The 12,071-nt window shown below is 43.8% G+C and overlaps 1 protein-coding gene across 3 annotated transcripts; it reads left to right on the forward strand.

The window, feature by feature from the left end:
• Positions 1-5,169: 5,169 nt before the first annotated feature.
• GUCA2A (guanylate cyclase activator 2A) lies at positions 5,170-9,403 on the forward strand. Of its 3 annotated transcripts, none has more exons than XM_072616517.1 (3): positions 5,170-5,288; positions 8,302-8,482; positions 8,994-9,403. In XM_072616517.1, the coding sequence occupies exons 1-3, from the start codon at positions 5,217-5,219 to the stop codon at positions 9,056-9,058; spliced, it is 318 nt and encodes a 105-aa protein (XP_072472618.1). In that variant the 5' UTR covers positions 5,170-5,216; the 3' UTR covers positions 9,059-9,403. The 3 variants fall into 3 exon arrangements, 2 of the variants coding, with proteins under 2 accessions (XP_072472618.1, XP_072472619.1); XM_072616518.1 differs by lacking the exon at positions 5,170-5,288 and adding an exon at positions 7,527-7,553; XR_011968474.1 differs by lacking the exons at positions 5,170-5,288; positions 8,994-9,403 and adding an exon at positions 7,269-7,442 and having other exon boundaries at positions 8,302-8,391.
• The last annotated feature ends 2,668 nt before the right edge of the window (positions 9,404-12,071 follow it).

Here is a 12,071-nt window from a genome sequence, read left to right on the forward strand (position 1 = left end):
GCTGATTGTTTAAAAAATCAGTAGTGGGAATGTTGAAGAATGAGACAGAGAAAATAGAGGTTCTTATCTATGTGGAATAAGAGAGATTTCTAAGAATGAGAAGTAGCAGGAGTAGCTGCAGTTTTGTGAGATTCAACACAGTGAGTTTGACTTTGACAAGTGCAAAGAAAAGAGATCCTGGCTGTGGAAACGTGGAAAATGAAAACTGCAGCCAGGATCAATTCAAGTCAAGGGTTGCCCAAGCCCCAAGGAACAGCCAGGTGAGCTATAAGGAGCATTCTGTAGGTACTGTCAGAAGTTTTGAGATGGCAGTTGAACCAAATGCTTCAATCACCTTGTTCTGGTTGCAGAGAGAGGGGAAAGCTTTAAGTCTTTTGGAGGAGTTGTCATCCTAAACTCCTGGGGGGAAGGGAAGGAAAGGAAATCTTGTTTGGAAGTATTACTGAGATTCTTTTCTGTTGCTTTACACTTCAATTCTGTCCAATTAAATGTTTAATTGTTTCAAAGTTGTTCTTTGCCTGAGTATGTTGCCATAATGAAGAATTGAATATGTGGACCTGAACTAACTTTATAAATTCCCAGTTTCCTAACTGGGTGGGAGCAAGTGAGCCAGGTAGGCAAATTAGTATTAAGAATCCTTTACAATTTGAATCTGAGCTTATAGGGTTACATATCAGGTGGGACCCTAAGCAGAAATAAAAATGTACAGAACAGCACCAAGGACAGTTCTCTTGATCTGTAAGCATTCTTAGGTTAGCATCAATCACCTCCTTTTGGGTTTCGTCATTCAACCAGCTTCAAATACACTTGTCTAGATTGTTCAATCCATAGCTTTCCTCCTAGAGCACAAGAATATTATGAGAGGTTTTCTCATATGCTTTGCTGAAATCCAAGTATACTGAATCAATAGTATTTCCTTGATCTACCTGTGTAGTGACCTTGTCCATCAACGACATGAAGTTAACCTGGCATAGCTTTTTTTTTTCATAAATCCATGATGAATTTGAGTCATCTCTACTTTTGTTTCCAAGGATCCATAAACCATCCCCTCAATAAGGTGCTCCAGAATGTTACCATGAGTGGAAATCAAATTTATCAGCATATATGCATTACCATTCAGTGCAGGAAATTAACGCAAGAAATTCATTGCAAGTATACCTTCTGTAGAATGATGAAATACCATGCAACACTTCTATCTCCTCTTGCTTTACTGTAGACAGTATTGGGTTAGATAAAGACAAATTCATTTAAAAGCTAATTGTGCTAGTTACAAATCCAAAAGTTTTAGGGGGTAGAGCCAAGATGGTGGAGTAGAAAGATGCACATATGCTAGCTCTTACCCCACAGCCCACAAAAATACCTGTAAAGAAGAACTCACAACAAATTCTAGAGCAGCAGAAGCCATAGAACAATGGAGTGGAGGAGATTTCTAGCCCAGAGTAACCTGAAAGACCGACGGACACGGAACAGAGCCCAGCTCAGCCTTGGCCGCGCAGCACTGGAAGGAGCAGAACTGAGCAGGCTTCAGGGACAGAATCTCCAGCAGCAGTGCGGATCCCTCAACCCACAGGTGCCAAAGGTCAGTGAGACGGTTTTTCGGCTGGCCAAGAAGGGAGCAAGGTGTCCCCATAACTCAGTCCTCCTCAGGTGGCAGCAGTGGAGGCAGCAGCAGATGGGGGCTCCCAAGGCAGGTGGCAGCCTGCGTCCATTGTTGAAGGTCTCATTGTAAAGCCCTTGAGGGAACTGAGCCCTGTGTGGTGGCCCTGCCCCCATCTGAGCAGCTGATCTTAATCTCACACTGAATAGCGGCTCTGAACCCCTCTCATCCCCACCCCCTGCCTAAAGCCCCTGAGGAATTGGAGCGTCTCATCTGAATCTCAGTCCCCAGTGCTGGCTTGGTGGAACTGGAGGCTAGATGGTTGTGAAGAGGAAACTCAGAAGTCAAGTAACTGGCTAGGAAAATGCCCAAAAAAGGGGGAAAAAAATAAGACCATAGAAGGTTACTTTCCTGGTGAACAGATGTCTCCCCCAATCCTTTGGATGAGGAAGAACAAGGTATACTGTCAGAGGAAGTCAAGGCTTCTGCCTCCAGGGTCTCCAAAGGGAACTTAAACTGGGCTCAGGCAATAGAAGAGCTTGAAAAACGAGTTAGCAGCTTACTAAAGGAGAACCAAAAAAAAAAAAAAATGCTGAGGAAAATAACAGCTTTAAAAAAAGGCTAACTCAATTGGAAAAAAGGTCCAAAAAGCCAAGGAGGAGAAGGAAGTTTTAAAAAGCAGAATTAGCCAAATGGAGGAGAAGGTTCAAAAGCTCACTGAACAAAATAATTCATTGAAAGAGAGAACTGAGTTCAGGGAAATCAGTGATTATGAGACAAACCAAGCAGTTAAAAAACAAAACCAAAAGTTTGAAAAAATAGAAGATCATGTGAAATATCTCACTGGAAAAGCAACTGTCCTGGAAAATAGATCCAGGAGAAACAATTTGAAAATTATGAGACTACCTGAAAGCCATGATCAAAAAAAAGAGCCTAGACATTATCTTCCATGAAATTATCAAGGAAAACTGCCCTGATGTTCTAGAATCAGAGGGCAAAATAAATATTGAAGGAATCCACCAATCACCTCCTGAAAGAGACCCAAACAGAGAAACTCCTAGGAATATTGTGGCCAAATTTCAGAGTTCCCAGATCAAGGAGAAAATACTGTAAGCAGCTAGAAAGAAACAACTTGAGTATTGTGGAAATAAAATCAGGATAACACAGAATCTGGCAGCTTCAACATTAAGGGATTGAAGGGCTTGGAATGGGATATTCCAGAGGTCAGAGGAACTGGGATTGAAACCAAGAATCACCCACCCAGCAAATCTGAGTATAATACTTCAAGGGAATAAATGGTCATTAAATGATATAGAGGACTTTGAATCATTCATATTGAGGAAAAGACCAGATCTGTATAGAAAATTTGACTTTCCAAGACAAGAAGCAAGAGAAGCATGAAAAAGATTAAGGATATATATCATATAAGGATTGATTTGAGACATTTTTCAATTTTTGAAAATAATTTGTGAGTACTGATACTGGTTTTTTGTTGTTTTTTTTTTTTAAGCTCAATAGAATTGTCCTGTGAATCCATCAGGACCAGCGATTCTTTTTTCTTTGGTAGTTCCTTTACAACTAAATTTATTTCCTAGTTTGATATTGGGTTATTTAAGATCTTCAACTGGTCTTCTGATAGTTTGAGTATTATATATTTTTGAAGGTATTCCTCTATTTTTTTTTTTGTGGCTTTAGTTTTGTCAGCATATAAGTGTATATAATGTCCTGATTATTATTCTTTATTTCTTCTGGTGTTGCTGTGGTTTTTCCTTGCTCATTTTCTATTTCATTGATTCATTTTTCTGATCTCTTTTTAAAAATTTAGATTAGGTAAGGGTTTATTAATTTTGTTAGCATTTTCAAAAAGCTAGCTTTTAGTTTTACTTATCAATTCTGTGGAACTTTTATTTCTAATTTGTCTATTTTACTTCTAAATTTTAATGCTTCTTCTTTTGTGATTATTTATATTTGTTTATTTGTCGGGTTTCTATTTTTTTTGAACCTACATTTCCAGTTAGTTTATTTTGTGTTTTTCTATTTTGTTTAACGTATATTTGTAAAGATATTTTTCTCCCAAGGATTGCTTTAGCTGCATCTCAGAAATTTTGGTATGTTTTTTCCTCATGATCATTTTATTTTACATTGCTATTGATTGTTTTTAGGATTTGTTCTTTGATTCACTAATTATTTAGGATTTCATTTTCAAGTCTTCATTTTGGATTGTATTTTTTGTTTGTGGTTCCTGAACCAATGACTATTTTTATTATGTTATAGTCTATAAAGGATAGATTAGCTATTTCTGCCTTTTTGTATTTGTTTTTAATACCTCTATGTCCTTGTACATGATCAATTTTTGTAAAAGCTTTTTGTGATACTAGGGAGTATGTATATTCTTTTATATTACCATTTAGAAGATGCCAAAACTCTTTAACCTCTAAATTTCTCTAGTAATTTTTTCAGTTCCATATTTTCCCTTATGATTGATTATCTTTCTGTTAGACTTAACTAAAACTGATAGAGGGCTCCCATCACTATTGTGTTACTACCTATGTCTTCTTGTAGCTTGGATTTCCTTTACAAATTTGAATGCTAAGTCATTTGGAGTGAATAAATGTATTATTGAGAGTAAAAAAAAAAAAGGAATGATGAATAGGAAGACTTCAGAGAGGCCTGGAAGGACTTATCTGAACTGATGCTGAGTGAAGTGAGCAAAACCAGGAGAATATTAAACACATTAACAGCCACAGTATATGACGACTGTTTCTGATAAACTTAGCCTTTCACAGCAATGCAAGGACCTAAAACATTTCCAAAGGACTCATGATACAAAATGCCATCCACATCCAGAGAAAGAACTAAGGAATCAGAATGCAGAATGAAGTACACAATTTTCTCTTGAAAAAAAAAAAAAAGTGATGTACACTATCAGCCAAAACCACTCTTTCAGCTAGTTTTTTTTTTTTAACTCTTTTGGGGGGATAAGACTTGGTGTGTTTGTTCATTGGGACATATCTGCTTTGTCGAAACAAATAAAATACAAATATTAAAAAAAAAGCACAGGTCTAACAATGTTGCTCTTTTCCTCAATAAACTCCAAGACAACCTATCACTTCCTGGAGCAAATATTTCATCTTCATTTGATCTTTCTAAATTTCTGTTTTCTATGTATATGTCTCATAATATATATAATTATTAGTATAGTAGTACATCATACACTTAAATATGCACTTTATAAAGACATATATACATTATGTATATATATATGTATATATAAAAACATACATTGGAGGCACATCCTTATTTATTTTCTGCTGGGGGGTGTACAATCAAAAGAGTTTGGAGGCCATCAATCTGTGAGAAAATGACTTCCCAGTCTTGTTAGGAACAGATTCTGGAAGCTTCTGGAGAAATGGGGTACTTGAGTTTGGTGCTGGGGGTACCTAGGTCTTCCTGTCTCCTATCAGTCATTCACTTTATCTCAGTCAGCTCTTATCAGATAAGGTCCAGCTGGGATAGATAAGTGAGTGACGTAGACCATAGCATTACTCAGTAACCTCAGCACCCTTTAAAAAGGTGCTACCTGGGGTCTAGAGTAGAAGCACCAGAGTTCTGAGACACCATGAACATCTTCCTCCTCTCCACTCTGTGCCTCTGCGCGCTGGCCACCGTGGTTGGCAGTGTCACAGTCCAGGTGAGTCCTTTTCCCCCAGCCCCAACCTTCTTCACTGTTCTAGAATCCTAAAATCTCTGAACTGGAAGGGCCCTGGGTGAGAGGTAGTTGGAGTGGAATCTAGCCTAACTGACATCTGAAGGCAACTCTTCTACAACATAACCTCATACAACACAACACATACCTCCAGGAATGGGGAACTTACTACTTCCTGGGGTTTCTTATGTCGAGGTGTTACTTGCATAATTCCTGTCCTGCCCTTGGTCTAGTTCAGTTCTCTCTTTTCTAAGAGATGCTGTAGAGGGGTTTCTTTTTTTGTATAGATAAAACCAAATGATTTTGAAGGTCCCTCCGAGCTCTGAGATACAGTGATTCAGTAAACCCAGTGCCTCTACCAAATGACAGTCCCTTACATATTAAAGACAGCTGTTCTGTCCTGATGAGATCATTGACTCAGAGCTGGAAAGGACCTTGGAAGCCATCTGGCCTGATACCCTCATGATACCAGTGAGGAAACAAGGCCCAAGATCACACAGGTGGAGGATTTGACTCAGGTCCTATGACCACAAGGCCAGTGCTCTTAGCACCCTGGGCTGCCACTGGACCACGTCTCATCTTCTCTAAGTCAACCCTTAGCCAATCCTTGTATGAATCCTCTTCTGTACTCACTACTTATCTCCAACCAGTCTCCCAGACCTGTTATCTCATTCCCCTAAGCAAGGGTCCTCAGCCCCCAGATTACAGGGAGTCATTTTTTCTCCCAGAGGCCCCTTTCCTGATCTGAAAGAGTCCTGGCCTGATTCTGTTTCTCCTCTCATTCCATTTCCCCTTTAGCCCCATCAGATATCCAATTGCTTCCTCCATGTAATTCCAGTCCATTATATTTCAATCAAGTAACTTTTCAGGGCCCTGTAATCAGCCTGGAGATAAGACTGGGGTCTGGGCTCATCCCCAGAAATGGAAGAGGAAGTGGACGCAGGCTTTGCTCTCTTGGAGTTCACCATTCACTTTGAGGAAGGGGAGGAAGGAAGAAAGAGAAAAGAGTCTTAAAGAGAAACTGTTCTGTCCTGGGGCAGGGACAGGGCAGGAGGTAGAGCTAGAGCTGCATGAAGTAGGAGAGGCAGGAGGTAGATACAAGGAAGAACTTTCCCACAATGCCCCCAGACAGAATGGGGAACCCCATCCTCAGCAGATCAGAGAAATCAGGCTAATCAGCGGGCTGAACTGTAGCGAGGATGGAGGAGCGAGGACCTGGGCACCTTTCCATACATTCTCTCTGGGTGGCCCCTTTCTCTGACCCAATATCTCTTTCCCTTAAACTTTAAGATACTTCAAAAAATAAGCGGGTGATAATAATAAATAAAGAGAGTCGACATTTATATAGATATATGTCAGATATCGTGATAAAATACATTTATAATTGCATATATAAATATATTTATAATGATGTAAAATATATAGGATTACATACAATATATACTATGAGAGGGAATGTGGCCTTGGAATCTGGAGGACTGAAGAAGGGGGGAAAGGGGAGGGAGAGCCGAGGTTCAGTTAAAGTCCTGACCCTGGCCCACATTAACTGTGTGATACAACCTCTTAATGCTCCAGGCAATGGAAGAAATCGCATCAGGTCTTCCATTTCATACAATTACATTGTCATCATCATATTTTTACTTTTCCTTTTGGGGTGAGGACTTGGAAGACCCCTTTTAACATGTAAACCGATGACTGGGAGAACCTTCTATCCATTAAGACCTCAGCCTAGCTTAGTTTATTTAGTGAACCTGAATGAAGAGGGGGACCTGAATCCTAGTCCTTGGGCTGGTGAGTTGGAAGTGAGGAAAGTTTAGGAGCAGAACCCTGCCATGGTAGGTGGGCGTGGGGGAGGGACACGTGACCAGCCTGGTACAGCTTGACAGCCACAGTGGTCTTGCTCCACTATGACTGCTTCTTGGTGGGTTTTTTTTTTTTATTACTTCACAAACAACAGCAGGACCCTGGGCTGGGGCCAGAGGCAGGCAGGACACCTGTTAGCACAGCTGTGAGCTGAGCACTGTTAGGGTGGGAGGTGAACCCCTCCCACTCCCCTGGATATAAGAGGTTCATCTGCCTGTTTACTTTCTCTGAGATAACTCTAACAGATTAAATTCATAGGATGGGCCGCTTCCTGAGGTAGTGAGCACCTTATCACTGAAAGTATCCAAAGAGGCTACGCAGGAGGTTATATGGGATGGGGCTCTGGACTCAATCAGAGGATCATGGGATTTAGACATGACTGTGCAGGTCATCTAGTTTAACCCCTTCATTTTACAAATGGGGAAAGTGAGACCCAGATAAGTGAAGTGACTTGCCTAAGATTACCAGGAACTTCTAAGCCTGGTTGCTGCTCTTTGTGCTTTGTTCTCAAAGAGGATCACGACCTCAGGGATGTGATGCCATGACATACAAGTGAATTGGGTTTAAGTGAGGGAGGGCTGTGCAGAGTCACCAGCCTCACTTTCTCCTCTGGAACCATATGAGTCCAGTGGCCAGCTATGGACCAGGATAAGTGGAGAAGGCCCCAGTTGTCTAAGCCTGGTCCCTACAGCCTGAATACAGTGAGGGCTCTTTCCACTGTACCAGCAGAAGGCCTAGTCTAGTAAAAAGAGCCCTGAATTTGGAATTCCAGGACGTACATTCAAAGCCTGACCATGCTACTTTCTACCGGGCGACCTTCAAGTCACTTAATTTCTTTGGGCTCAGTTTCCAAACTGTGATGAGAGGGTGGGTTTGATAAGCCCTAAATTCCTATCAATTCTAAATTCTTTGGTCTAGCTGAGGTCCCTTTCAGTCAGTGAGGAGAAGCTAAGGTTCTATAGCATCTTCCTTTCCTTCAGACGCCAGGGACTTTGTCTGGGGTAAGGCCCCGGAGCTAGCCATGGAGAGGGTGGAGCAAGTCAGGACAGGGATAGGAATGAACAGTACAGGGGTGAGGGTGGAGAATCAATTGGGGCAACTGGGCTGGAGGATGCTTCTGCTGCCTTCCTTTCAGGATGGGGACTTCTTCTACCCCCTGGAGTCTGTGAAGAAACTCAAGGACCTGCAGGAGAGTGGGATGAGAAGCCGGAAGGCCCTGGGCTATGGAGTCCACTTGTGCGACCACCCGGATTTTCCCAAGGACTTGAAGTCCATCTGCACCCGATCTGATGCTGCCCAGGCTTTCCAGAGGCTGGGTAAGTAGCAAGTTGCTTTTTCTCAGATGGGGGGGGGGGGGGGGGGCAGGGGCCGATTTGGGGCTAGCTCAGTTTTGATTGGCCCTGTTTAAGGCTGTTACTTCTCTGATTGGTGAGACTTGGAAATAGGGTACGACTCTTATTGGTCTGGTTTTAAAAGTCTCTCTTGTATGTTTCTCCTCTGCCCAGCGGGCCTGGTGGCCAGCTCAGTTCTCCTTTGTCAGGTTTTAGGGGTGACTCAGCTCTGATTAATAACATTTTCAGGGGCTCTGTCTTGATATGCCAGGTTTACAAGGAGAGACTTGAAGTAGAAGCTCAGGCGCCTCCCCCCCCCCCCCAATTTAATCCATCCAAGGCAGCATCCGGCCGGAGGTGGGCTGCAGGGGGGTGCCAGGCCTCTGGGCTGGGTAGCTGTGGGGGCCAGGAGGAGATAAGTGGCTGGGGACGGCAGGGGGAAGGAGGAGATGCTGTGAGGGGCCACCAGAGTCCCGTTTCTGCCTTATTTGTCTAGGAGTCATAGCTGAGAACTCTCGCATATGTGAGATCTGCGCCTACGCCGCCTGTGCCGGCTGCTAGCCCAGATGCCGCGGCTGCGTCCCCGCCCCTTCAGCGCTGCTTCTGCCCCTCCTGTTTCTCTCTGGGCTCCCGGGTCTGCCCCTTGTCTGCTGTTCGCCTCAGGAATCGAGGCGAGGCGGCCTCACGCTCTGCCAGTGCCCCTCAGCTCAAGATGCCACCCAACCATCCAAACTGGGTGCAAGCTGAGACCCCCTCCCCACCACCATCAGGGATCACTGCTGAGGCAGAGGGCAGGGCTGGGGAGGGTGCGGGGGGAAAGTGGGAAGGAGAAATGGGCCAGGCCCGGGAGCCTCAGACTGGATCCTTGACTCACCTGCTTCCTTAATAAACGCAGCTTGTACATTATTAGGGCCTCAGTGTTTGTGTTATGGAAAACTCCCCGTGGAACTGAACCGAGCATTTCTAGTGCCTGGGGCAAACGCATCAGGGGACTGGCCCTTGGATGTAACCCAGCCTGGTGCCCTTACGCGAGTTACACCCGGGGAGGTCGGATTGCCTAAAGAGCTCATTCCCCCATCGTGTTGTCAATGACACTAAAGCTCCCAGTCTCCTGGGAGAGTTTGAGGAAGGGCTAGGAATAGAGGAAGGTAGGCCTGTGCATTGTGGAAGAAACTGAGGTGGTCCTGCTGCCATGGGGGAGTGGGGACCGTGGTTGGGAGTGGGGTCCATGGTGTGGAGCAGAGAGAGTTCCACTGGCAGGAAGAAATATAATCCCTGGAGCTCATCACCCTGGGCCTAAACCCTGGTTATCTCATGCTGGCTCCAACTCAACACCCGGGGCACACCAGGCAGGAGCGGTGATGGTTGCAGACAGCCCCAGCTTTCCTCGCTGGATCTCCTAGCTCTGGCTATCTAGGTCTCTGTGGCTCTCGTTAGGTGCCGACAAGAACCAGCTGCCCTCACCATGTTCATATACAAGCACCCATCTACTTTACACTGACCAGTTGGGGGGAAAACCTCCCTTTTGACAAGTGCTACCCACAGCTCTAATGTTTAGGGAAGGTTGTTTACTAGAGGCCCAAGATAAACACAACAGAGTGGCCCAACCACCTTGCCCTGAATATAAAAATGGGTATCAGAATCAGAGTGGAGCCTAAAGACAGACACCCAGAGAGGCGGTAAGCCTCAAGGACATTCAGGTGGTCACTGCTACTCTATCTGGGCCTTGGTCCCTCATGAACCTGCTTTTTCCTTTGAGTCCCCAAGGCCCTCTGTCCCCTATGATCTGTCCTGCAGCTGTCTGTTCCTTGGATGCTCTCCTTCAGAAGGCAGTGCTTCATTCTCTGGCCTCTAAGATTCAGGGCTGAATTTCAGGACGTCTTGACAATCCCTATCTTTGCCTTTTTGGACGTCTCTAAGAAAGGGGTAGTCTTGACCTTGGACCACTTCCTTTTGTCCAGGTTGGTTACTTGTGAAAGAAATTCTTTGATTCATAGAATGCAAGAGTTGGAAGAGCCCTTAGAAACTAAATCCAATCCCTGTCATTTGCCAGATAAGGAAACTGAGGCCAGAGAAGGTGAGGGATTGACCCAGATTCACACAGCTAGTTAGTGGCAGAGTCAGGAGCTGAACTGGTGTTAAGACTGGCTTTATTCAGTTTCTTCGCTTGTCCTTTGAGATTTTTGTGACAACTTTGTCTCTAGAGGTTCATGGCCTCCGGAGCTGGCACCTTTAGATTCCTCTCCTTTCTCGTCTTGCAGCCTTCATTCCCTTTGGCCAGCAGCATGGGCTTCCTGTTTCTTGGCTAAGGAGCACCTCTGGCTCTCAGAATTTACAGGGCAGAAATGACTGGTAAGTCCTGAGCCCAAGATGTAGTCAAGGTTTTCTCTCGGTCTTTAGCAGCTCCACTTACTTTCCCAGATTCTTTTTTTCTTGCTCACTTATTTTCTGAGTTCACAGGTTTAGAGGAGAAGGGACCTTAGATGTCACAAGCATGGCTTGTGTCACAGTAGCTACTGGAGAAATGCCTGTTCTTGGAAAAGACTTATATGAACTGATGCAGAGTGAAGACAGCAGAACCAAGAAAACACAAAACAACCACAGTGACTAAAATGAAGTTACAGGAGAGAACAACCACAACAAAATAAGCGAAAAAGAGCGTTGCAGGTATGAGGCTGCTGGTGATGCAGTGGATAGAGTGTTACACCTAGTCAGGAAGACCAGAGTTCAAATCTAGCTGCAGATACTTCCTAGTGGCATGATTGTGGGCAAGTTAGTCTCAGTTTCTTTATCTGTAAGATAGGGATAATAACAGCACCCAGCTCCCAGAGTTGTTGAGAGGGTCAAATATTTGTAGAGCACTTGGAAAGGCTTGTTTTCCATTTCCCTTTCCGGGTTACAAAGAACAAGCATGATCCCAAAGAAGAAATATGAGAAGATAGCTTCACCCCACATATCCTCTGCTGAAGTGAGAGGTCCACAGATAGAGAAGCTGTCAGAGTTAGGATTTAAACTCAGGTCATCTGTCACTAAAAACTAGCATCCTTAATCACCCAGGCATTGCAAGGGAAGGAACAGAACACCTTTAATTTCATCCTTGTAGTAATAATTCAGCATCATCACCATCATTAAAGCAGATTGTGTAAGGAGATGGTAGCACTCATGCAATAGGTCACCAAAGGCTTTGAAACTTTAACATCTACCAAATACTCTAATAGTGGCAGCTAGGTGGAGAGAATGCAGAGTCTGAAGTGACAAAGACTCATCATTCTGAGTTCAAATCTGCTCTCAGATACTTACTAGCTGTATGGCCACGGGCAAATTACTTCATTCTATTTGCCTCAGTTTTCTCATCTGGAAAATGAGGGGGAGAAGGAAATAGCAAACTACTCTAGTATCTTTGCCAAGAAAATCCCAAGTGGGGTCACAAAGAGTCAGACAATAAAAGTTCTTCAAGACATGACTCGGGGGCTAGAATTCTATACCAGAACTTCACTGTCTGTCGTGGAATGAAGTACAAACCACCAGAGATCCTAAAGAACTCAGTCAATTAACTGTTCTGGAGCTTTGACCT

This window comes from Notamacropus eugenii, chromosome 5 (assembly GCF_028372415.1).
Source record: "Notamacropus eugenii isolate mMacEug1 chromosome 5, mMacEug1.pri_v2, whole genome shotgun sequence".
Classification (NCBI taxonomy): Eukaryota; Metazoa; Chordata; class Mammalia; order Diprotodontia; family Macropodidae; genus Notamacropus; species Notamacropus eugenii.